The sequence below is a fragment of the Arvicola amphibius genome, chromosome 12 (genome assembly GCF_903992535.2).
Source record: "Arvicola amphibius chromosome 12, mArvAmp1.2, whole genome shotgun sequence".
NCBI lineage: Eukaryota > Metazoa > Chordata > Mammalia > Rodentia > Cricetidae > Arvicola > Arvicola amphibius.
The window spans coordinates 62,223,253-62,250,677 of NC_052058.2; the positions used below are offsets into that span (position 1 = coordinate 62,223,253).

Below are 27,425 nucleotides of genomic sequence, written 5' to 3' on the forward strand. Positions count from 1 at the left end.
TCACCTTAACCCAAGCTATAGTTATTTAGAAATGGCCAATCTCAATTGAGAGAATGGCCCCATTATATTGGTCTGTAGACAAGCATGAAGTACATTTTCTTAATTAGTGATAGATGTAGTAGGCCTCAACCCATTGTGGATAGTTCCACCCTGGGCTGTTGGTTCTGGGTGCACTAAGGATGCAAGCTGAGGAGGTCACAAGCCAACAAACATTTGTTCACGGCCTCTGCATCAGCTCCTATGTCCAGGTTCCTGCCCTGTTTAAAAGGTCCTGCCTTGACTTCCCTTAGTGATAGACTGTGCTGTGGTACTATAAATGGAAATAAACCCTTTCCTCCCCAAGTTGCTTTTGGTCACATGATTTTATCATAGCAACAGAAATCATGACTAAGACAGACTGGCAAATGACAGATATTGGAACTGAAATCTACTCTTAACTGAGTTGGTTTAGAATGCCTAGTTCAAGAACCAGTCATATAATTCCTAAATATATTCCCTCCACCTATACTACTAGAAAAATGAAAAGTACTCTAACATACAAGTGAAAGTGTGTAAGAATAGGCAAACTTTAGTTTTTAATACAAACAAATTTAAGTATTAACCTGTTATCAACTGACCAAAAGCCCCACAAAATGGCCTGCGGACACAGCCTTTGCTGACACTTGGTCTCAGATATCCTTTTCCTCTAGCAGGATGTGTCATTACTTACTTTAATTCGACTGTGGAAAAAAAGTCAATTTTTTTTGGACTCATTGCTATTTTCTTCCATTTTGGTTATTTAATAAATATTTTGGGGAGTAAGACATGATGACTCATTTCTATAATCCTAGTGCTCAGAGGCTGAGGCAGGAGGATTCTAAATCTGAGAATGCCCTAGGAGACAATCAGACTCTTTCACAAAAAACAAACCCAACCCAATACAACTGAGCCCAAAACCTATTACACTAGGAACATCAAAGCCCTAGCATTATACTAAAATGTAAAAAAAAAAAAAAAAAAAAAAAAATGAAAAGGAAAGATCTGAAAACTGTACCGTGTCTGTGAACACTAATTTTTAGGTGCTTAGGATTTTCTAGAACCCATCTAAAATGAATATTCTCTTATTCCATAAAATGGCATTTCAGTTATTTTGACTATGATGTCAGATAACACAAAAACAGTACAAAAGTTTAGCAATGTCAAATTAGGATGAAATAAAAGGTATGAAAACTAATCAAAATGAACCTGTTTGTTTAATTAATTCCCCCCAAAGAATAAGTCTTACTATTTGTTAAATAAAACTTCATTTCTGCCTTCTACTATTATCTACAATTATTAAAACTACTGATGAAAATTTATTACAATGAAAAATTCAATTTCATCAACCAAGAATGCCCTATGTCCTAGTAAGATACGCCTCTACCACTACCACTACCACCTCCATCACCACACATGTACTTAGGTCATCTGAGAATCCTCTGTTCCAGGAACCTAGTCATCTGACTTCTTATACCTGATTCCCCTGATAAGGCCCAACCTACACTGCCTATGAGGCCAGACCACACTGCCTAGGGATCTCCAGTACCTGTCTTCCTCTGTGAAGGTAGGCCCGACAGAGGCCCTAAGGCTTCCTAGGAACCTCATGCACCAGGTGACCAGTCTGCCCACTAGACTTCTTGCACCCATTTTCCCCAGTTAAGGCCTGTATATATTCTAAGTACGTGAGGGTCTAGCTTCATTTTCACCAGGCCCATCTACAGCTCCCAGGAATATTGCTTCAGGAGGCCAACCCACAAGGCCTCCAACACAACCTATCCACTATAAAACTTCCTAAACCAGGCACCTAGAGGAAGACAGTTATCGCCATCCTACTGAATTAGTCCTCTCCTGACCACTGTAAATGCTGCATGGAGGCAATATGAATCAAGACAAAACAAACCGAACCAACAAACTAAGTCAGATGTGCAAGTCTCAAAAGAAAAACAAAATGAAAAACCTAGACATATCCAAAAATGATTAATTCCATAATAATGGTGCCTACTGAAATTATTCTAGTATATGAAGAATTGCAAAAGTACTACCATCTTCAAACAAAGACATGAATATAGTTTAAGAGAACAAAAACAAAGAAAAGTCAACCGAAGACATGAAAATAAAACTCAAGGGGCAGAACTGCTAGAGAAACTCCAAAATGAAATGATTCTGAGAATGAAAAACTCAGTAAGCCAAGTGAAAAACCTCACTATGTACAACACAGAATCAGGGCTAGAAAACAAAGTAAAGGAATTTTATCAGTTAGTTAAGGTCAATGATAAATTTTTTTAAATGAATAAAATGATAGTTATGGGACACCATGAAAAGATATAACCTTTAAATTATGAGGCTAGAAGAACAATAATATAGCAAAAGCATAGAGAATTTTTTCAATAAAATCATAGAAAGTTTCCTAAACTCAGAGAAAGAGATGCCCACCCAGGTAAAAGAGGTCAACAGGACCCCAAATAGACAGAATCAGAAAAGAAACTCCCCCAAACCCAATAAAGTTAAGACATTAAAAACATAAAATAGTGAAAAAAAACGAAAGGTTCCAAGAGAGAAGAAGGTCAGGTTACTTACAAAGTCAAGTTCATTAGAATAACATTCAAGCTTAAAAACTGAAAACCAGTGGACATGGAAAGCTGTGTTCTAAGTTCTGAAAGCTAACTAGTGTCACCTAGAATATTATACCCAGCAAAACCATCTACACAATTTAAGGAAAACTTGAAACTTTACACGATAAAGACAGATAAGAAGTTATAAGCACCAATTCAATTCTATCAGATGATACCTGAAGGGAAGACTGTAATCTGGAGACAGAGATCACAGAATAAAGCCACTCAAGAACAGTTCAAATGAAAGGGGGTCAGAAAAAGACAGATAACAAAATGACAAAAATTAAAACACATCCTTCAGTAAGTCTTGAGTAAATGAAAATGGAGAAGGCAAACCAGCACTGACAAAGATGCTTCCCCTATGACTAGCATCACAGTAACGTAGGGTTCTATGCTTAACAGGGAGCAAGCAAATCAACAATCACCCAGCTTTGAACTTCGCAGCTTCAATGAGGATTGACCTGACAAGGGTAGCTTCATTGGAGCAATAGTGGTGTGCATGTTGTGAATAGCCAATGATTTTTCTCAATAGATTTAAAGCACCAAAACCTGTGACTGACTAGGACACAGACATTGAGGAGGAAAACCCAATACTGAGTCCTTATCTTTATATCCACAGATTAGTGTATCTCTCAACCCTCATCAAAGTTTGTTTGGCTACCCTGTCCCAGTAGATGGCATTAAATACAAGTGAACAACCTGAGGAGCATAAGAGACTGTGAAGTGTTCAGCTTTAAATGGGACATCCACAGACTTCCTCCTCCACAGAGTTCAGGAAACACCATGGTAGAGGGGGCAGAAACACTGTAGGAGCCAGGGGTATCTAGATCAAAATAGTATTACCAGACACAACAGTGCACTAAACGCACACAAACACACACACACACACACACACACACACACACACACACAGAGCAGTGGTAAGTGAATCATAGCTATACAAGAACAAGACAACTTCTGCGGAGAATTTTTTTTTTTCCAGGAATCTAACCACTGAGAGACTACCTAGGCTTCAGGGGATAGCTCTACAACCATGCACATGAATGTAGCATGTAGGCCTAAGTGGATTCAGTGGACTTATTTTATAAAATTAAAAGACAAAACACAGAGTTCAGAAGGGAATGAAGTAGGGTGGAATTTCAGGGGGAGGGGATGGAAGATAGACCTGATCAAAACAAATTATATGTATGAATGAAACTGTCATTAATAAAGAATTCAATCTCACCAAATCTATTTATTTCCAAACATACTTTTTTCTTTTGAAAAATAGTATTATTGGAGATGTACTTAAGCATAGCAATAAATTACATTTTCTTTCACATTTTGCAATTTTCAATTGTTTATGAATGTGATTTATTTCAACAGTTGAAAAACATAATTACACTATAAGAAACTGACATATCCTTTGTCAAAAGGGCCATAAGTCAAGTGATTAAGTAGCAAGGCAATAGACCATAAAGCACAGCTGATTAATGCATCTTTCCAGTACAATGTGGCTCAGGCAATGAAAAGTTGTATGTGCCCAAGCAGTTAATTCTGTCACTATGTCTCACAGTCTGTTGTATCTTCATGCAATTATAAAAATAAAAATGAGTATTAACAAACAAGATAGATTAATGTCCCCAAACACTAGAACCTAAGAAGAAAACATAGTAAGAACAGTTGGTTAAAAAAAAAAAAAAATCTTATTTAACAAAATAGTGTGCCTCAAGAGTCACAAGGAGCTATAATTTAAAGAAAGTGATTATTATAATGAAGAAGATATTGCCAGATCTTTAGAGAACACAAACACGTGCAAAAAACAAAAAACAAAAACAAAAAAAAAACCAATTAAAATTGGTGTCATTCAAAGGATTTTCTCCTAAAGCAGTAAGTTAAAGCTCTATAATAGTTATTACACTGAGGGTTAAGCACTTTTTTAAATATTAAGTTGTCATAGATTAGAATCTGATCTGATTACGTGTCTCAAAAAGTAAAATGTTTATTTTCTCTTAAAGATTTTCATGAATAAAAATATTTGTAACTAAAACCTCATTCTCTTAATTACTTTTCTATTGCTGTGATAAAGACCATGATTGAGGCAACTTAGAAAAGCAGGCATTCACCTTACAGTTCCAGAGGGATCGAGTCTTTTCATGGTGGGAAAGCACAGCAGCAAGCATGGTGCTGTAGCTAGACACGGAGAGCTTACATTGAGCCTCAGCAGGAAGCAGAAGAGAATGAACTGGTAATGACATAAAGCTTTGAAGCCTCGAGGCCTGTCTCTAGTGACAACTTCCCTAGCAAGGCTGTGCCCTCTTAGCCTCTTCAAACAGCACCACCAACTGGGGATCAGCATTGAACTGCCCAAAACTATGGAGAATGTCTCAGTCAATCACATGCACTATGGACTACACCTTCATGATGTGTGTGTAGGGAATACAAGTGACTGAAATCTCATATTTCCCATGTTGAAATAAACTATTATTTTTCAGTTTTCTAAGTTTTAGTTTTAAAAAGTCAAATACAAACACAGATTTGTTTTGATGTACTATTAAAGTATTTTCCTTTTGAAAGGTTTCACCTATTTATAATTATCAATCAGTTGTTTTCTTTTATAGCTGTTAACAAATGAAATCCGTGGCTACCTCATCTTTCATTATTCTCATAAATGAGCATTACAACATTTCTTTCTAGCAATCAAAAAAAAAAACTTTTATGCCTTACTGTAATAAATCCATCAAATCTTTATTCTGAGCATGGTATAGTTTTATCTACACACTTTCCTCTTTGACCTCTACTGATCACAACTTGATGTAGGAGTGTTTCTATCTATCTGTTGTTTCACTGGTTAATTAATAAAGAAACTGCTTGGCCTGATAGGTCAGAACATAGGTGGGTGGAGTAGACTGAACAGAATGCTGGGAAGAAGGGAAGTGAGGCAATCGCCACGCCTCTCCTCTCTGGGACAGTCACCATGAAGCCAGCCAACCAGGTGAGACATGCTGAATCTTTCCCAGTAAGCCACCAACTCGTGGTGCTACACAGATTACTAAATATGGGGTTAAAATAAGATATGAGAATTAGCCAGTAAGAGGCTAGAGCTAATGGGCCAAGCAGTGTTTAAAAGAATCCAATTTGAGTGTTGTTATTTCCGGGGCTAAGCTAGCTATGTGGGATGAAAAGCAGGCCTGCCGGCAGCTCCTTCTACAGCAACTATTGCACTTTGTACTTCCATAAGTTATTTACAGTTCTCAATCTTGTGCCAGTGAAAAGCTATAAACAAAGATCTGAGCACGGAACAAACTTAAAGACAAACTACTCTAGCATTTCCAATATGGAACATTTTGAACTTATTCATTATAAGTAACTGTAAAGGTCTAATTATTACATTTTTAACCTAACAGACGTGTGCCTGTTATGAAACTAAGAAATAATTCCAAATACATATTTGCTTGGTAAATTATCTATTTTTTAATATTTAAGAAAGTCAAGTATATTTTATTCCTCTTTGAAATGAGACAAATAAAAGACCTCATATATAAGAACTTAGAGCTAATGTCCATCTTCTCTGAAATATGATATCACTCCTCATCAGACCCCATACAAAATTTATAGTGACATCAATTATTAGAATTCAAATGCTTATAAACTTAAGAATATGATAGACATAGTAAGAGCATAAGTTATGGCAGGGTTCATTTTGCTAGCTGCTTCTACAAAGAATGACCACTCAGGCTACTGGAGGCTGTGGAGCTTAGAAGCCCAATTTACCAAAACAACCACTGCCTTTGTACTTAAGGGGACTTTACATGTAGTCATGGGTCTTTGCTGTTTTGATCAAGCTAGTTCTAAGAAACAACTGAGTTTTCTTTATTCTTTAAGCAAACTTTACTTCACACAAAGGCCTGCTCCCACTTTATGGTGCAACCAGATTTTTACATTTTTGGAAAACATGTGCTTCATCTATTTTAGAGTGTATTCGCCACAACATTCATTCATAGTTTCTACCTTTTTTCAAGTATTATAAACCTGAGAAAAAATATTTTTCTTTTATGTGGTGATAATGTGACCACTGTATATCAAAACCAAGTCACTATAATTGTTATTAAGTGTGTTTGCGGAAGTAATATGTATTCATTTTATTTCAGCAGTATTGGTGTTCTGATAAAACTTTATTTATAAGGACCTAGGTATGTAGTTCAGTTAGCATAGTGCCTTCCTAGCATCTAGGAAGTTCTGGGTTCCATCCCAGCAATGTACAAAGATGGGGAGTACATGTCTGAAATTCTAGCACTCAAAATGGAGGTATGAGGGTCAGAAGTCAAAAGATCATCCTTGGCCACACAGCAAGAAGAGCCTACCTTATCTCAACAAAATAAAAAGCACCATGAACTTATTTATGGGAACTGAAATTGAAATTTCATATAAATCTCACACCAAAAAATACTACTCACCTTATTTTCAACATTTTCAGTGTAAAACCTATTCTTGCTTGTGGACTACCTAAAATCAGGTAATGGCTTGGACTGCTAGCAGGTATTTGCTGAAAATTATTCTGACTTAATGGATATACTCATTACATTAAGAGGTATAAATTGAGGCTACATTTTAAAGTCCCCATATATTTTTATCTGATTAATTTTATCAGTTGGTTCATTTTGCCTTTAGTTCCATAAGTCCAAGAAAGCTTGTTTTAAAACAATTACTTTCTACAACATTTCCTCTGACCTTCCCTCTGGCTATCAGCAAATAGCTGGAACAAATACAGGACCTGACAGACTATAATGAAACACTGCAAAGAATGTCAAGTGCTTAGTATGGTAAAATGTCCTTTTCCTTAGGGCAATTAAAACTCAAGTTGCATCCTGATCAATGCACTGATAATCAACTCTTGATTCAGCAAAGCGTATATGATGTCATAGGCTATATTCATTTATACCAGTTGTTCTTAAGACCCCTTTGAGAGTTGAATGATCTTTTCATAGGGGTTGCTTGAGATCAATAGAAATACAGATATTTACAATTAGATTCATAACAGTAGCAAACTTCCAGTTATAAAGTAGGAACAAAAATAATTTTATGAGGAAGTACATTAAAGGGTTGCAGCATTAGGATGGTTGAAAACTACTGATTTAAATTAACTGAGTGGTAAACTCACTTATCCTAAACTGTCCTCTTCTATGCACATTAAAAAGTTATCCTCTGTGGATTCTATACACCAGAAATCTTTGATAAAATGACAGTAACTTCTAAAATTAAAGGTCAATAAAATCTACGAAAGCAGAAAAAGCCAAAATATATTTTGTCCCCAAAGTACTATGATCTTTTATCCTATCGGAAATGTGTACTTAGTAATATTAGGATTAAATAGAGAGCAATTATGAAAGCAATTATTTCAATTTTACACTTCTGACTGAAGTAGAAAATTATTTCTCAGTAGTGTTCTCAAGTAGTATTTACAAATATTAAATAAAAATGTCACTACTACAATGCTTCACACAAAATAAAAAAACAATGATTTAAACAATCTGTCATACAATTGATAACTAAATTTAAAGCAAATTATAGCCTAGAAATATTTCTTCATGAATATTAAAAATTGTGTCCCCAGAATATTAGTTAATAAGGCAGATGTAACAAATAATAAGCTGGGTAGAGGAGATAGCTATGAAGTGTTTGTGTATATACATGAGGCCCCAACACACAAACACATGCACACACACATATGGGCATGCACAAACATATGCACACAAAGAAAGACAATAAACTCATTTCATATTTCCCATTAAGAGAAGCAGATAAAACACTAAAGAAAAACCTTAAGAAAAGACTTATTAGCTACATCCTGTTATACAATCAATAGGAGGGAATTTAAATGAAAATGGCTCTTGTTAAAACATAAATAGAAATACAAAGGGAAGTTTTAAATAAAAAAACCAATATAACTTTGAACATAAGACAGAGGGTGGGGATAAACTCAGTGGCAGATAACTAACTGCCATGTGTACTATCTTAGACTCTCTCCACACCACAGCATAGAAAGTGACTAAAACACTGCAGACCTCTATCACGTGATCTCTTGCTGCACTTTCTGAGCTATAATAACCAATACAAAGCATTTTGACAGTACCTTTTGATTACCTAATTTTACAAATTTTATTTTGGTGGTGCTAAAGATACAACTCAAGGGCTCATCACACATTATGTTTTCTAGAATAAGAAGTTCCCTCCTAAGGACCCAGCCCTGGAGATCAATCGTCATTACAAACTGCCAGTGTTTATAATAACAACCTCTGCTGTGAAATGCAGTAAGTGGCCCATGATCCCCTAAGCAACCACTCTGAAAACAGGTCTCTAGCACTGGGTTTCCTAAGTCCTGTAGCAGATTATCAATTGCTGTTCTGAGGGCTGTATTTCTTCTGAAAAGATAGAATACTATTACCAGTTTATTAGCAACTTAGTATTTGTGGAACAAAAATACTAGAATAATTTCATGATCTCATTTCAACTCAATTAAATGAGATTAATTGAATTTATTTCTAGTTAGGCTAGACAATTAAGAGAAAGTGTCTTACCCCCACTTCCTAAAAAATAACTGACAGAAGTTCATATCCCCATTTCAAATTACGCGCTACATTCTAAGCATTTATAATAACTTTCTCCCATAGAGACCATATGAATATATGTAAATACCTTTTGCTTTATTTCTCTTGTATATTTTTATCCAGAGAAAGCAAAATTAAATTTTACCTTCCTCTAAACTTGTTATGTACAAACATGCCAGTCTTCAACAACAATTTCTACAACGTAGGAGCCCGCTCCTACAATGTCAGCTAGGGTTCCTGGATAGGGGAACCTTGAGGCCAAAAAAAAAGTCAGATGAAAGAAATCGAAGACAGGATAGAATCGGGAGGTCTGTCTGGTCATGCCGAAGCAGCCAAACGGCTGAGGGTTTATTTAGAACTTGCTTATATACAAAAGCAGAATAAAACACAGCACAGACAGTCAGTCAATATCTTACCATAAGACCATTTTTGTCCTTGAGTGAATGGCCTCCTCTCGAATATGTACTTGCTGCTCAGAAGCAGCCTTTTTATCTTGAGGTTTGTCGCCAGCAGTATACATTTTATTAGATAGAGTGTCTTTTACAGGATAAATTAGAAGTCTCTCATAGCCCTCAAGGTTATTGGAAAAAGCAGAGCAGGCAAGCTTGAACTCAAATGATTTTTTTAAGTGAGAAATGACTCCAGATGGAAACTGAGTCACATGTTGGCTCCCACACTACAACACTAAAAACTTTTCTAAGAAATTACTTTTTGACTTAGTGGTAAATATTTGTTTGTTTTGCTTTTGTCGTTGCTGTTTTTAACAGTCTTACTCTAGAGCCAGGCTGAACCAAACTCAAAGCAGACTAGGAAAGCTTTCCTTCAGAGGAAAACTTAAAAGCCACAGTAGGAAGCAGCCAATTTACCAATGACCAAAGGAGCTCTCCTTGAAACTGTTTTTTTTTTTTCCTGCAGTCATTCATTCACTCACCAAATATTCATCACTAAGTAACTACCATGTGCCAGACCTAGGAATACAGCAAGAAATCAGATAGGTAAGAACCCTTTCTAATGAAGTTTTCACCTAAAACATAGTTGTAATATATTGCTTTTGAACACTGGCCCTAGAAAACATTCCTGAAGGAATTCTTGTCCTATGCATTCCTGTTTATCTCATTTCCCCAAACCTAGAGAGCTGATATTTCTCTTGATAGCAGAAATATATTATTATCAAAAGAGAAAGAACACTGGTGCTCACTCCTTAAACTTCTCCTCTTTTTCAGAAATCAAGTTAAAGATTTCCTGGAGATCTATTAAATAAAATTTAAAACTGTTTATAGAATTCTTATTCTGTAAACAGCACATTAAAATTTACCCAAACTCTGGATAAACACTGCTGTCATAATAAACTGATGTGTAGCAAAAGAAATATTTGTAAACATCAACTATAAAACAAAGTTTAATTCTAGTAGTTTCAGTGAGCAGTTGAACAGCATACACTATAAACACACTACCCTGTGATGATCCTGAACAAGTTACATTTTTCCTTACCTCACCTTCCTTCCTATAAAACAGAGACACTTACTCTAAAGGGGTGAGTTAAAAGCACAGGTAAAATAGTTACAATTGTCTTAAAACAGGGCAGTGTTTAATTACTTGTAGTAATAATTAAAACAAATAAATGATTAATTACAAGTGACTAATTTTACATCAATCAATCACACAACTATAAACATTTACTTCTCATGAATTTACAAGTGCTGAACACAACAAATCTGAACTTGAACAAACATAAGTCAAAGGCTAAAACCAAATAAATGATAAGTAGTTAACAGCTTCGTGTATAACACTATAGCATTGGTTCTCAACCTATGGGTCACAACCTTTAGGGGGTCCAATTACCCTTTCACAGGGGTAGCCTAAGATCACCAGAAAACACAAATATTTATATCAAAATTGTAACAGTAGCAAAAGTATAGTTAAAAAGGTGCGATGAAGTTGGCCAGTAGTAGTGGACACCTTTAATCCCAGGAGACAGAGACAGGTGGATCTCTGCGAGTTCGAGGCCAGCCCAGTCTACCTAGTGGGTTCCAGGACAGGCTCCAAAGCTACAGAGAAACTCTGTACCAAAAGCCCCTGCTCAAAAAGAAAATAAGAAATTAATTTTATGGTTGGGGTCAACACAACATGAAGAAATGTATTAAAGTGTCACATGCAGCATTAGGAAGGTTAAGAACCACTGTACTATAGGAATGTGAAATTCAAACCAGAAATTCATGAAACAACTTGTACTACTACGACATGCTGAGTTACTTTAAAAGACAATTTCAAGTCAATCCTCTCTGGTGGCCATAAAAAAATCTAATAAATAAATAAATAAAATAAAATGTAAAATATGATATAACTGCTGCTACATTTAAGGAAAAAGTAGGAAGCATCTTTCCATAATCTGTGTTAATTCAGGACCATATAATAAACAGGAGAATGAACTTGTATTAGCAACCAACTTCTAATCTTGTCAACTATGTAAACCCAGAAATAGCGTAAACAAATGCTGCCACCTTGTGGACTAATGGATCTGGGATTAATCTCAAACAAGCACAGAAAGGATTTCTGAAAAAGAGATGAACTTTAAGAGTGAGTACCAATGTTCTTTTTCTTTTGATCATAATATTTCTGCTATAAAGAGAATTATTGGCTCTTTGGGTTGGGGAGAAATGAGATGAACAGGAATGCAGAGGACAAGATTTCCTTCAGGAATCTTTCAAGGCTTATTGCTTTTCCTCTCAGATAAGAATCAGTGCAATAAGGTAATCAACACAACACAGACCTTACATAACTTTGATAAGAAAAACAATTTCTTCTGGTCAACACTGTTTTAGTGGTTTTTTAACACTCTTTCTGAAATTCATTAACTTCAATATTAATTAAAAGGAATAAAACCTTAGAATGAATTTATTACTGCTGTTTCAATATCAGAAGAGAAAATGTCTTCAAAATTATGAAAATTTCAAAGCTCCTTTATTTTGGACATTACCATCATATCTTACTTCTTATTATTCTTCATCTGTCCAGTTTGAATACCAAATTTCCAAATTTGGAAAAATTTCATTAAGAAATGTTAATTCGGCATAATTGATAGAAAATAATGAAGGATTTAAATTTGTAAAATTCTAATTTAAAATATGTAAATATGACTGACCTCACTTTGAATGTCTAGTATTTCCAGTCTGAAATTCTATCTAATTTTAAGCTACTTCTGTTTTAGAATATAAAATGCTTTGACATGAATGTCTTGATATGGTAAAAAATTATTTAAGTACTTTTCTTAAATTCTGGAATATATTAAATTGAACAAATCTAGGTTTTAAAAAATTAAGGATATATTCCTCTTGAAATGGACTGACTATAGGTCTTAAATCCCTCAGATAGAGATGTTGCTTTTGCAATATGCTGTTTAAAAGAAATTTTGATCTTGTTTTTAACTGAATAGGAAAATACCACACATGATCAATCAACAATAGTAAGGGACAATAACTGGAATCAAAACAAGGTCCAAATACTTTAGCCTATGTTTAGTCATATTATATTACGTCAATATTACAAAATCTTTTGAGAGAGAGAGAGACAGAGACAGAGACAGAGACAGAGAGACAGAGACTATCCCACTATATAGCAGATCTGCCTGCCTCTGCCTCCAGAATGCTGGGCTTTAAGACATGTGCCACCACACCAGCCCTCCTTTCATAGTTTTGAATTTTGCACCTGAACTACATTTCTGAAACATTTAACAACCTATGTCATATATTCTTATCAGTAATTAATTTATGTAATAATATTAACCTGTTCCTATAGGATAGATTGTTTTATAAACTACCCAATTATTCGATAAAGACATGAAAGTAAGATTGTGAGGCCTCATGAATGTAATCAACTGTATGTACCCTCTTCACTAGTATACATTTAATTTAGATATCAGGTAATCAATGAAATTTTGTTAGAAGAATTATGCAATTAAATAAAGTTGAAATTCCACTGCAGCTTTAAATTTTATTCACCTAAGAAAAACAAAAATTTCCAAAAGGAATCAATGTATGGATTTTTCATTTACAAGCAACTAGAAAGCTCTGGAAAATTTCTTGCAATCTTGTATCTTTAATGGCTCAGAGTTAAGGATTAATCTACATAAGTGTAAAACAAACAAAAAACCGCTCTAGTCTTCCCCATGAAAAGCATGCAAAGTTTTATTAACGTTCAGAAGTTAAAATGGGACTGGGGTCAGGGAGTAGCTTAACGTTACAGTCATCAACAACAATAATAACCCAACTGGTCAAATTGTTCATTTGTTTAAAAATGTTTTTTAAGCCTATTTATTCTATTAAGTTCGAATACTGACAATTTGTAGATACCAAGGGATTACTGAAAATGGGCTAAATGGTATACAACCTAGTGGTTTCACAATATCCATTATTTTAAGAAATGGAAAACTGCATATATCAGTGAAATTTGTGTCTGTTCCAAGTAAACCCACATGTGTGCAGGTGAACATATGTGCATGTGAAAGTCAGAATACAATTTTATTTGTCATTCCTCAAGTACTGTCCACCTTTCTTTTAAGACAGTTTCTCTTACAGGCCCAAGAACTTGCCAACACAGTAGCACTGGCATAGTAAGCATACACTTCTATAACTGGCCTTCATTTCACATGGGTTCTGGGTATTAACTCAGGATCTCTTGCTTTTGAGGCAAACAATTATTGGCTGAGTTATAATACCAGCCCCAAATACATTTTTAAATATATTCTTGTCAGTTTGTGCTTAATATAGTTAGACCATCTACAGTCTATCTCTTAAGTTCCCAAATTATATGCTAATTGTACAAACTATATATTTACTTTGATCATATTCTTATCTTCAATGGAAGTTGCACAGGAGTCAAACATTATATTCAGGAAGGAAATATAGCAATTCTATCTAGACTTGCAAAACCAAAGGGAGGACATAGGAGCACCTTACACCAGACAACAGACAGATATACAATTATGAAGAGAAGCTGCAGAGAAGCTGCAGCCTTCTCTCAGACTGGTACCACTGAGTACTCCAATTTGCTAAATCTTAGTAACGGGAAGGCATCTAGCTTTTGAATTCCAAAATTCAGGGATGTTACAGCTGCTTCACAAATTTAGTAAGTTTCCTTATATTTGAATAAGAGAACACAGTAAGAAGTGTGACAAATACTTACCTAGAAACTATGCTGGAACCATTATAGAGATCACTAGCATATGATAACGTGGCCAATGGTCTTACTGAGTTGTATCGAGTAAACTTGGACAAACATTCCTGAAATTCATCTAATTGGCTTGCAGTTCTACTGTCATCTGTATAAAAAAAAGATATTAAGTAAATGAATAACACTATAAAAGAAGTAAAGAACAATGTCCTCGTATTAAAGATTATCTTTCAAATAAATATTTTAAAGATTCTAAAGAAGACCAGCATGCTCAAATTAACTAGGTGATCTTTAAACTTTAATAAAAATGGTCTACGGAGTCAGTATAACGCTTTTTATGCCATGAAGAATATAAAGGCAATCTCCTCTACTTTGGTTCTAACTAACTTCAGGGAAAATGAAGTACTTTTTAAAAGAGCTTCTAGTGAACAGAAATCAAATTGTTCCTTAAAATTAAATTCTGATTACCAACACTTACAGTAAAGGAAGACTGTTCTGGAAGAAGATCTACACGTGACTTGGTATTTCTTAGTTTAACAAATATGTTTATAAGGTTGAACATTTATCCCACATTTATGGTCAAAGTAAAATTATATAATAAATATTAGGGAAAAGATTTGAAATTAGCAAGTGTGCTGACATAACTGAAGTATTTTAAGTCCTAGTCTCAGAAGTACAATATGGCAATGTATAAATTATTGATTCTCAAAGACAACAATAATGACACTCAATAGAACACCAAAGTCTCCTCCAGGTAATATACTCAAAACTGAGATATATGAGATTCAAATCAGAACATTAACTTACAAGCATCTGGTAATTTATCTATTCACTAATACAGAGGTATGCTTGCAAGAAAACACAGATAATCAAGTACTCAGCTTTTAAAGGATATTGAAAACCTGATTTGTAAACTTTCTCCCAAAGAATTGAAAACACAGAACAAAAAATTACAACACACAGTTATTACTTTAGCTCTATAAAACCAAAATTTGAAATGATCTATTTTAACGGAATCTTCTATTAACTTCCTTCTTTTTGTCATCCACATACATGCATATAGCACGTTCAACATAAGCTTAGTGATTTCCACTTATTACATACTATCTGAAGTATAACAGTAGGCATAATGAAATTAAGATGCAAAAAGTACCGAACAAAAACAATTCTTTAAAAAATTATCTTGACTTACATGACATAAAATCTAATACTTATAATAAAAACAAAGTCATTTGAAGAAATTAAACTCCGTCACTGATGTTTCATAAATGCTAAAGATTTAAGCAGTAAGTAAAAACAACCTACACTAAAAGAGTCCAAGTTAGTAGTGTTTTTATTCTAAAAACAGTACAAGAATGACCTAGTTAGCATACGATATCATAACAGAAATAAAAATCTTATTCCATAAAAGTTACAGTGGCAAAGTCCAAACAGATTTTAAATAAAACATGGGTTACAGAGCAGGCAATCACTAAAATCAACTACTACAGAATACTATAGATATGGTTTTTATTTGTAATCCTACATCGTGAACTATTTAATATAAGTATGTGCAAGACAACTTATTTATTCATTCAGAAAAGTTTAATATTACTCTTCTTTCACATTTTGCCCTTAATTCCTACTAAGTACATAATCATAAGCATTCAAGAATGAATACTCTGTTGAAGAGCACAATTTGTTTCTAGTGTTCATATACTCCTAGCTATCAATCAAGCTGATTAATACAAACATATTGCATTTTATAAGAAAAAAAAACAGGGGCTACAGAGATGGCTCAGCATTAAAAGCACTTGTTGGGATAACCTGGGTTTGGTTCCTAGCACCAACATGGTGATTTACAACCACTCATAATTCCAGTTACATAGGACCTGAAGTCCCCTTCTGACCTCCACAGGCAGCAGAGGAGGCACACATGTGGTTAACAGATATACATGCACCCAAAAATTCATATATGTAAAACAAAACAAGCCTACAAACAAGTTTTTGCTATTTCAGTATCTAAGTATAAACCAGTTCTTTTTCAAATATCTGGTTATAATGTTTGGATTTTGTCTGCTTGGCTGTTTTATGTCATCATATCACCTCTCCATCTTATTTATAGCTTAGAGAAGTATTTTCAATGTCTCTTTTCCTCTTGATGACATTGCATATACATCCTGTTTAAATTACAATTAAGAGGTCAAGACATTAATATTCTAATAATTACCTGCATTTTCACAACTGCAAAACAAGGCAGAGATGGAAAAATACTAAAGTTCAATCAACATTTTATGGACTCCACTGGTACAAATGAAGGTTTCCTCCTAACTGTCGAAAGAACCTCATATTCAGTAGTACAGTTAAGGGTAGCCAATGTGCAAATGTAGCATCAGTCAAGATTTCTAAAAACCAGAGACAACATGCTTTAAGTGTGCTCCTCGCCTATAAATCTACATCTTCTAGAACCAATTACCTAGTTACCACTTTTACTATTCATGCAAGCATATCTGTGTTGGCAGTGACTTAATTCTATCTCAAGCTCTTTGTCATCTCTACTTAAAGAAATTATCTCAGTATCTATCCTATGACCTATCATCTTCAGCATCAAAATAACAAGTCATGTCTAAAAGAGTCAACAACAATTCCCTGCCTGTTAAAATATAGGTAACAGATTATTAATTTAACCACTCATTATTGCAATCTATATTCATAAACAATTATAGACATTTGATAAAGGACTTAAACCCTTGGCAGGCAATATTTTCATCCATAAAAAAGTTCACCATTAATTTCAAAAAGAACAAACTTTAGCATTTCCCTAAATGTGTGTATATATGAATGCGTGTATGTATATAAGCTGGCCACCAACTATACAGTCAAGGATGATCTTGCACTTCCAATCCTATTGGCTCTAACTCTTTAAGGACGATTGCAGGCCAAGCACACCATGCTTATTTTTACTTTTAAATACAGTATTGGCAATCAAATTCAGGATTCTGCATGTTATGCAAGCATTCTACCAACTGAGCCACATACTTAGCCTGCATGAATCAGTATTTTTCTCCATCACCAATTATGAGGTAAATTTATCAACAAGATCTAAACCGTCTATATAATATCTTATAAAGTGTTGATTCATTCAGGAGAAAAATCATAACTCAGTTTTCAATAACCAGTACACTACCAGACAATTTTCCCCTGGATGTTTTTCATTTACAACAGGCATACTACTAATGAAATCAGTTAGTTGGGCTACTAACATGTACTAAGCACTGTGTTCTAAACACTTCACCTATAACTATTTTTTATTTATTTGTGTGTGCGTGCATGTGTGTGTGAGTGTGTGTGTGTGTGTATGTGTGCACACGTGTGCTATTGATCAACAGAGGCTAGAAAAGGAGTCAGATCCTGTGGTGCTGAAGTTATAGGCAGTATAATTGGGAACTGAATTTAGGTCCTTGGGAAGAACAGCAAGTACTCTACACCATCTGTGCAGGCCCTCATGTATAACGCTTTAAACACTTGTGGGCTTATTACTAATACCCATTGCTCATAGATATATAAAGATGTTGAGAAAGGTTGAAGAACAAACTTATTATGCCTTTAAAATTTAAAAATCTTATGTTATCATGTCCATGTGGTCCTATGTTATTTTGTGTATTATGAATGTTTCTAATTATTTTTTAGTTAATTAATTTGCCTAAACACAATCTAAGTCTCCACTAAGAACATTTTCTTATGTCTTTCATTTTCACTTATTCCAGATTTTTCACACTAAGTTGTACCAACAGATATTGCACATTTGTAGCACATGGTACACATGAAATTATTAACTAGCTGTTGCTTTTACCTACAATTTATAATATCCCACTTTATGATAAATAAGAACCAATTCATCCATCTTTTTATCCTCAGTACAAAGAAAAATGTTTAAAACTTATTAATGTTGAATAGGAGTTAATTAAATAGAACTTGTTTTTGCTAGGTACATATCCATGGTTATTTTTTCAAATTTTATATAGTTTGCTCTAGAAAGAATAAACATTCCTGAATGAGAAACAGATTACCAATAGAAAACAGCATTCTCCATGATCTCTAAGACCCTCCACATGATGGATAAGACTGTCAAAAAATACAATTTGTTTGACATTAGAACTTTTTATATATCTAGCATATGAACCTGTACATACACCTGAAGAGTGATTTTCAGACATGTTTGAGAAATCCTGAACATGTACCTGAGATACGAGACATCCTTGTAGAAAAATAACACTGCTCTAAGTCTTCAAAATGAGCAGTGAGTCGTTTTCGTCTTGATGCTAATGTGCTGTTATACCAAGGCTGTTTCTTTGTCTAAGGTGATAAAAAAAGACACTTACAACTCCATGTAATCCACATTCTTACACAGAATAGCCAAATGCTTACTTATGGACTTTCAAATGTGAGTTATCTTAAAGTGAACACAAATGGTGGAAACCTCTAATTCTCAGACCTATACTTCCAATTTTTCTTTTCAAGGAAATACATGGGGGTGTGTGGGGGGGAATCCTCAAAGAATGATTAGGAAATAAAAATAAAACATTCTTTTTAAAACAGTGATGTGAAGGTGATAGAGATCAGCTGGAAGAGTGCTCGTCTGTCATGCACAAAGCCCTGGTTTCCACTCCCTGTATCACATAAAATTGACAGTGGTGTCCAAGACCTGTACACTTGGTATTTAAAAGGAAAAGACAGGAGGATGAGTGGTTCCGAGTTAACCTTGGCTATATATAGCAAGTTTAAGGATTAGCCTGGGCTACAGAAGACTGTCTCCAAAGTATCCAAAAACAACAAACAAACAAACAAACAAAAAAAAAAACCAGAGCAAGAAGGAAAAAAACAAGAAAAAAGAAATGGGAGAGATTCATCGGCTAAATGAAATATGAAAAAGATTAAATATAATTTTCTACCCCTCAACATACTTCGAAAACATTCAATTCAAATCCCTATCATGATTGTTTTTGTTGTTGTTGTTTCTTGTGACAGGGTTTCTCTGTCGCTTTGGAGACTGTCCTGGAACTAGCTCTTGTAGATCAGGCTAGCCTCGAACTTACAGAGATCCGCCTGCCTCTGCCTCCCAGGATTAAAGGCATGCACCACCACTGCCCAATCCTATAGTGATTTTGTAGGCACCAAATCTGCAACATATCCAAAAATAATTATTTCTTCTACGAACTACTCTTCTAAACCAAAGCTATATGGATTCACCTCTTTAGCCCTTACTAAGATCATAAAATGTAGCCTTTATTATATGCCTGGACCCTTGTATACAAACTATTTTATTATTCTGTGATGAAGCAGGAAATATGTATGAAGCACTTTACAAGTAAGTGTACTTAAATTTACTCTCAGTTAGTTGATGTTACCATGGAACAAGAATAACAATTCATAAGAAAGCACTGAATAAGAGGGAAAATGGTAAATATAAATATCCCCCCACAGGGACCGAGAAAAATAGTTGAATTGGTAAGATGTTTGCCGTGAAAACATGGTGATTTGTTTGATCCCCAGAAGCCACGTTAAAAAGCTGTGTACAGTGGAACACACTTGGTGTCCCACTGCTGGGAAGGCAGAAATAGGTGGACTGGGCTTCACTGGCCATCCAGACTAACCTATTCAACAAGAGATCCTGCCTCAAGAGACAAAACAAAAACCTTTGGGGGTTGGTACTTCACTCTTGGCCACCATGCCCTCCATGCCAGAATAGACTGTGACATCCAAATGTGAGGGGGTTTGTGGTAGAGAGAAGAAACCTTCTCTAAGTTGTTTTCATTAGTTATTTTGACAAAACAAGAAAACTAACTGAAAAAAAATAAATTAATAAATTAAAAAAAAAGAAAACTAAGTGACATTTGCCAACCTTCTCCCTCATTAGAGGCAGAAAAAAACCCTCAGATTGGTTCTTTAAAACCAAGTGGTCAGTCCTATCTATCATCATATCCATACAAGTAACATTATGCAGACTTAGTGGGCATATTTATACACTTAGGAATATAAATGAAGAAAAGAAAGGCATGTATTTGAGAGCAAGGGAGGTTAACGGGAGAGACTGGAAGGAGAAAAGAAAAGGAAGAAAATTATACAATTATATTTTAATTTTAAAAATTGTAAAAAATAGAAGAAAACATCTTCAACATGATCAGGGGCATCTACAGAAATAAAATCTTAATACAACAGGTGAAGATTATGAGAGAAAGGGAGAGAGCAAGGAAAAGAGCACTGCGTAAGAAGGAAAAGGTACAGGAGGAAATAAATGCAGGGAAAATAGAGACATTAAAATTGTAAATCAAAACTCTTTTGTCAAACCCCAAGAAGGAGAGCCAGGAAAGCCACTCAGAGGTTTTCCTGCATCACTGACTGCATCACAAAAAACTGCTAGAATCACAATTTGAATAAAACCCCTAAATTACACAACAAAAATTATTTATGGGAGAGAGAAGAAATAAGCCCTAGCAGCTGCCTGTTCAGGCTTGGGTCAATCCCATTCTTGTCAATTGACCTTGAGTCAAAGATAGTAATTTCAGGACAAATGGCGTAGCCTTTCTCATTTTACCTGTAGAACTGCCTCTGTTCCCTTCTGCACATAATTTACTATGGAACACAATGCTCATTTCTTTTCCTTTATTTTAATATTTTTTTAAAAAAGATAACTTTTTTGTTATATATACTAATCCATGTTCCCACTCCCTCCTTTCCTTCCATTCCCTACAAATTCCCCTCCACACCACCCCCATCCACTCTTCAGAGAGGGTAAGGCACATTGCTTTGGGGAAGGTCCTAAAGAATAACTTATCTCTGTTGACAAAACCAATAGGAACATGTCTCTACAAATTTAAATGAAAATTTCATAGGATACCCATGCAACTATCAGAAAAATAAATCGTATTAAGATGAAAAGATAAAAGAAAATTAGCATAAGTTATTTAAGACCTCTATATTGTACAAATATATTAGTTTCTGTTTTACAATTATATCTTAGTCCATGATAATCTCAAATTAAGTGCAATTTTAAAATGTATTTTTTAAAGTAAATTTTCAATATTTAAACTTCTTAGCAATAAACATCCCAAAACATGAGCACCATAATAAAATCATCCACCAGCCCTCTCTTGGATAGTTTCTAATGTAAAGGCAGGGTCTTGATTAAGTCTCTCTCTCTCTCTCTCTCTCTCTCTCTCTGTGTGTGTGTGTGTGTGTGTGTGTGTGTGTGTGCCCGCGCGCGTGTGTCAAATTTTGGGTCTTAAGCAGAGAATCTAACACTAAAAAATATCCCTGTCTGTCCTCACTCCCTTCAAATGTTCTTTACTGAGCTAAATAAGGTAGTACTAAAACTCATAGGATAAAATGAATTGGAAAACTTTACAAAAGAGTGAAGAACAAAGACTACTATGGTGGAGAAACAGGAGGGAGCTTACTTTTAAAAGATATCCTAACAAATAAGTTACACCCCTCAAAAGGCCAGTGTCTTCAGGAACTATTTAAGAGCTCGCAGGAAATGGAAAGATACACGACAAATAAACTTAACAGTGATTTTTAAGCCCGTCTGGGCCATTCGGTAGTTTCCCACCCCCCTTTTTCCACCAGGAATGGTGGTGGCTCAGGCTTGTAATTCCATCATTTAGGAAGCTGAAGCTAGGGAACTGTTCTGAATATGAGGTTAGAATAAGTTATGACAGTGAATGTCAGGACAATCTGAATAACAGTTCTAAGACAGATACACAGAGACAGACAGACACACACACACAGCAGTAATAAGAAAATGGCTATTCAATTTAAGCTTAAAAATACAAGTCCCTCTGATTATTAATAATAATCTCTTAATTTTACTCATAATACAGAGCCATAAAAAATTCTAAAGCAAAAAAAAAAATCCAGATAATTAATAGAATGGAATACCTATACTACAGAAAGGTCAACATTTCTGGCTTTTGTTAATCATGGTAGCATTTCAAAACTTTATTTCACTTATTAAATTTTTTATGTGTATAGCACCTCTGTAATTATAGGATAACATTCTTAAATTCTTATTTTACTATGGCTGGTCATGTTTTATGTTCCAGAATTTATTAGATTACAACCCCGTTTTTTTTTTTCTTCCCTCCCCGTTTTAAAAAGGTTATTTACATTTTATGACTTACGTGCCTGTAAGAATATATACTGCATGTGTGTGCTGTCTATGGAGGCCAGAGAAGTGCACTAGAATCCCCTACAACTGCAGGTGACAAGGTGACAAGCAGCTGTGAGCCACCTGACATGGGAAATCATGGCCTCTGGAAGAGCAGCAAGTGTTCCTATTTGTTGAGCCATCTCAAGTATTATCAATCTTTATGTAGCACTTCAAATCATTTCTTTAAGGATTCCCATGAGTATAATTATCAACTCAAATATTTCTAGCAATTACCATATGTATATAGACTACCAACTCAACTCCATTTTCTTCTCTGTCTACCCTTTCTCCTACAGACACAAACACAAATACGCATGCATGACTAGGAGCACAAATGTAGCCATGCAAAAATAAGGATACAGTCATTATTATACCTAAGAATGCTTTGAAACATAATGGCTGGTTCCACAGTACTAACAGCAGAAGAGTTTCAACTGTCATACTACTGCTAACATACAACTCCCATATCTGAGCACTGCTGACTAGTAACAACCTCTTGTGCTGTCCGCTGTACAAATGTATGCCATAGGTAACTGTATACAGTACGCAACATTAATGACAGTATAAAATAGAACTCCCAGGGAGGAAAAGCCACACTTATTTTGAAGACTGACTGATTAGAATTTTATGACAGTAGAAAGTGGAAACTCAGTAAATTTAGAGTCAAAATTATCTTGGACTATTTTCATTTAGTCATTTTAATAGCCATTTAGTGCTCACCTACAGTATGATGCTTAGAACACTTTCCATCATCAGGCATACCTTAGAATGCATAAACTTAGCAGATAGCTGGCTTTCTCCAAGCCCAAAGCCCAACAGCATCTGAAAGCTATTAGCAGAGGTATTTTGGAGTTGGCACCATAGCTGATCTGATGTTCTATTTATGTTACTTAGTAAGTGCATCGATTCATGACATTCTTCCGTGACATAAAAAGTTTGTATAACTACTTCTTCACAGGAACATCTTTGTACACAGGGCATGGTCATTCATATTTGGCACAGGATAAATTTTCTTCTATTCCCTCTGCTCTAAGAAATGTTTCAGTTAGGCATGCGTGGTGGCTCATGCCTTTAATACCAGCACCTAGAAGGCAGAAGTAAGTTGGTCTTTGTTAGTTTGAGTCTGCCTGGTCTATGCACTGAGTTCCAGATCAGCTGAAACCATATAGAGAGACCCTGTCTCAAAGCCAATTAATAATGAAAATATAATGTTTCATGCTGACAGCATTAACAACTCTGCTCTTAGAATATATATTTATAGTCTACCACATATTTTTGTTAGTTTGGAATGTATTCTTACTTGTATACAGTAAGTTAACTATAAAATGCTCTGCTGAAAAGCAGGTTCATCCATCTTGTTTTTATAGGCAACTGACTGTATTAGATAAAGTGCAGTGACTGAGTTTGTCTAACTATATTCATGATGTTCATACAGAAACTATCAACTAATGATGTGATTCTCAGAATGTCCCTCATCTCAAATGATTCCTGATTGGGTTTCTCATTCTGAACTCTCTGATGTCAGTAGGAACTAATGCAGGACTTCTTTGGCACCATGTATTAATCGAGATTTTCTCTCTTCTTTAGAAAATTCAGACTTATAGCAGATGCCATGAACACAGGCATTTTTTATCTCTTTAATCACGTCTTTTCGCAGAATGTTTAACCCTACTGAGAGTTTGCATTAAAAAAAACTATAAATATCAGAGCTGTTTCTTTTCTTTCTTAACATTTTATAGCAAGTAAGATATTTTATACAACATACTGAAGATGTTTCCAGTATGGGTCTATATTTTGTTTGTGTTTCTAGATTTTGTATGCTTACATATTTCACCATTTCTATTTAAACAACTATGTATTTGATCTGGATTCTTATTAAGTACATACAAGTAAATACAAGACATATTTCTATCAAATGTTTTTCTAGTTATCAAATCAACATATATTCGATCTTTCCTTATGCACTACTTCATAAATTCCTTTAGCACAGATTATTAATGATACTTCCATTAAATTGTTAATTTTCGTTTTGCTTCTTTAGTAACAGTATTCTTTTATGTTGACTGGGTAAGTATTCTGTTCATATTAAGCACAGAATCATTGATTTTTATCTATGAATTTTAAAGTTAATTGATCACATCCTCTGTACACATATGAAATTACTACTGGGAATTTGCTAGAAGAAACCAATTAAATTAATAATTAAGTCCATTAATCTATCTAAATTGTCTTATGATTGTTTACTTATTTTAATATTATATGCATTTTTAAAATTATACATTTAAGACTGCTACTCTTACTCATGCTAATCTGTACTGACTTAATTTATCCTGAATCACAATGATAACTAATTTCAATTTATCATATGTGGGTCCTTCTTAGAAAAACTGGGTTTTGTACTTATACACTATTGTTGACTCCTTCAGTAAACACATAATTTTTTAAATCGATAATAAAAACAATGACTACCCCTTTTGGTATTTTTATCTTAAATTATTCTATGATTTAAAGTACTCACAGAAATCTAGTGTCTTCAAATTACACCAGTACACTCTATATGAGATTCTAGTTATTGAGTGCAGATGGCATGATATATCCTGATTGGAATCAATTCATTTTGCTAAGTTTTCCAACGGCAAAAATAAATGAAATAGCCTTTTAATGAAGAACAGCTGATGTAGGTATGTCTTCTATCTATCTGATGATTTCATTGGTTAATTAATAAAGAAACTGCTTGGTCTGATAGGTCAAAACATAGGTGGGTGGAGTAGACAGAACAGGATGAAGGAAGTGAGGCAGATGGCTCAGACAATCGCCATGCCTCTCCTCTCTGAGACAGACGCAATGGAGCCAGCCGCCAGGTCAGACATGCTGAATCTTCCCAGTAAGACACCACTCGTGGTGTTACACAGATTATTAAATATGGGTTAAAGAAGACGTGAGAATTATCCAATAAGAGGCTGAAACTAATGGGCCCAGGCAGTGTTTAAATGAATACAGTTTGTGTGTTGTTATTTCCGGGCACAAGCTAGCCAGGCGGCTGTGAGTCGGCCGGGAATGCAGCCCGCAGCTCCACACTACAGTAAGTACGCAAAGCGTTTATACTTATAAAACCAGAGGCACCATGTCCACAGTACTCAACGTTATACACACTCCTGACTCCATTCTCTACTTGTCTCTCTTCTGTTTCATTCCTCTCCAACTAATCCTCAGGACCAGACATGGTTCTTTTAAACAGTTTTTTATTCATCTGTTGCTCCTGTATTTAGAGCTTAGACCCAAAGACAGTGAGATAACTTACTCTCCTCACTTCCTTTCCAATCAGAGACATCTTTGTTTATATAATTAATTGTTTTACCAACTAAATTAGAAACTTGCTTATATAGTAATTTTTGTGTTTTGGTTTTGCTCAATGATGTGTCTTCAGAACCTATGACAGGGCTTTGTAAATACCAGGTACTTAAAATCCAAACAAATAAAAAACAATGATTAAATGAGTGATTCTTTAACTGTACACGATCTGAGTCATATGCCTGGTTTAAAACCTCAGTTTTCTCTTCTTATTAGCTACATTTTCTTGATCAATGTTCTATGTACCAGTTTATTTCTTAAAAAATGCAGGTAGTATTTAGGTTACAGTGTTACCACCCGCTGGGAAGTAGCCATGAAAATTAATTATGAAATAAATCTACCTAATTATTTCCTTTAGTTTCTAACAGCATTTCCCTCACATTCATTCTAATTCTTTATAACACTGCACAAGGTACAGTTGACCCTTCACATTATCAAGTTCTGCACCTACAGATAGAAAATAGTTTGAAAAACGAAAATCTATACTGAACATGTGTGGACCTTGTTAAAAACAAAAAGATTATTCCCTAAACAATATACTCTAGTAACTAATAACAAGTATTTTACATTGTAGTAACTATTGCAACTAAGTAATCTAAAGATGGTCTAAAGTATATGGTTGATATACATAAGCACACATTACAAACTTTACAAAAGAGACTTGAACATTCAGACTTTTGCTACCACCAAAAAGAAAATATGTATATGGAAAGAACTCTGGCAGTGCTATTTTGGGCAAGAAAACACCTTTATAAATGTGAGAACGTATACCCTAAGTTTCTCCTTAAATTCTACTTTGGTCTATACTATGTTTTGTTTTTGCTATACTCCTTAGCTCATATTTGCCAAGCTTATGCTCTCTCTTTTTTGGATACTTTGTATCAATTTATTTTAGTTTTGTCTCATATACTGTTATAAGTAAAGTGAAAGGCCAAGAGCAGTGGCTCACACCTGTAATCCCAGCAACTCAGAAGCTGAGAAAAAAATTATGCCAAGGGTGAAAACAGTATGAGATCCATAAACAATTCTGCCTCAAACACCACTAACAAGAAAATGAAAGGTGAGAATTGAGAATTCATTAATTCCGGTCTATGAAACTCCAGTAGGATTTATTCCCAATAGTTGCCCTGTCTTCTAACAGGCTGGATTCTGCAGCAAAGCTGTAGGACTAGAGTCCATGTAAGCCTTTGAAACCAAATTGCCAAATACTGACCTGGAGTTGTCAGATCCACGCTTTTCCCTGTTGAGTTTCAGTCTTCCTTGTTCCATCTTTCTTCATTATGTCCTTACCCTTCTCTAATGCAATGGGAAGGTATACTCTGTGCAATTGTATATAAGATGTATATAATTTGTGGGTTTGGCTTTTTGTTTTAATTTTACAAGCGGTCAGAGCTGAAGAGATTGACTTTAGTCTCAGACTTTTGAACAATCATGAGACTGTTAAAGACTACGGGGAGAGATAGAATATGGTAGTTTCAATGAGAAATATCCACTATAACC

General features: G+C 34.7%; 1 protein-coding gene across 4 annotated transcripts in view; it reads right to left on the reverse strand.

The window, feature by feature from the left end:
- Cop1 (COP1 E3 ubiquitin ligase) overlaps window positions 1–27,425 on the reverse strand; it is a 138,919-nt gene that overhangs the window by 57,899 nt on the left and 53,595 nt on the right. For all 4 annotated transcript variants that reach the window (XM_038349193.1, XM_038349192.1, XM_038349195.1 and 1 more), the window contains 2 exons: window positions 18,607–18,721; window positions 14,399–14,534 (listed from right to left, as the gene is read on the reverse strand). In XM_038349193.1, coding sequence (XP_038205121.1) covers window positions 14,399–14,534; window positions 18,607–18,721 — 251 coding nt within the window. The remainder of the gene's footprint in view (window positions 1–14,398; window positions 14,535–18,606; window positions 18,722–27,425) is intronic.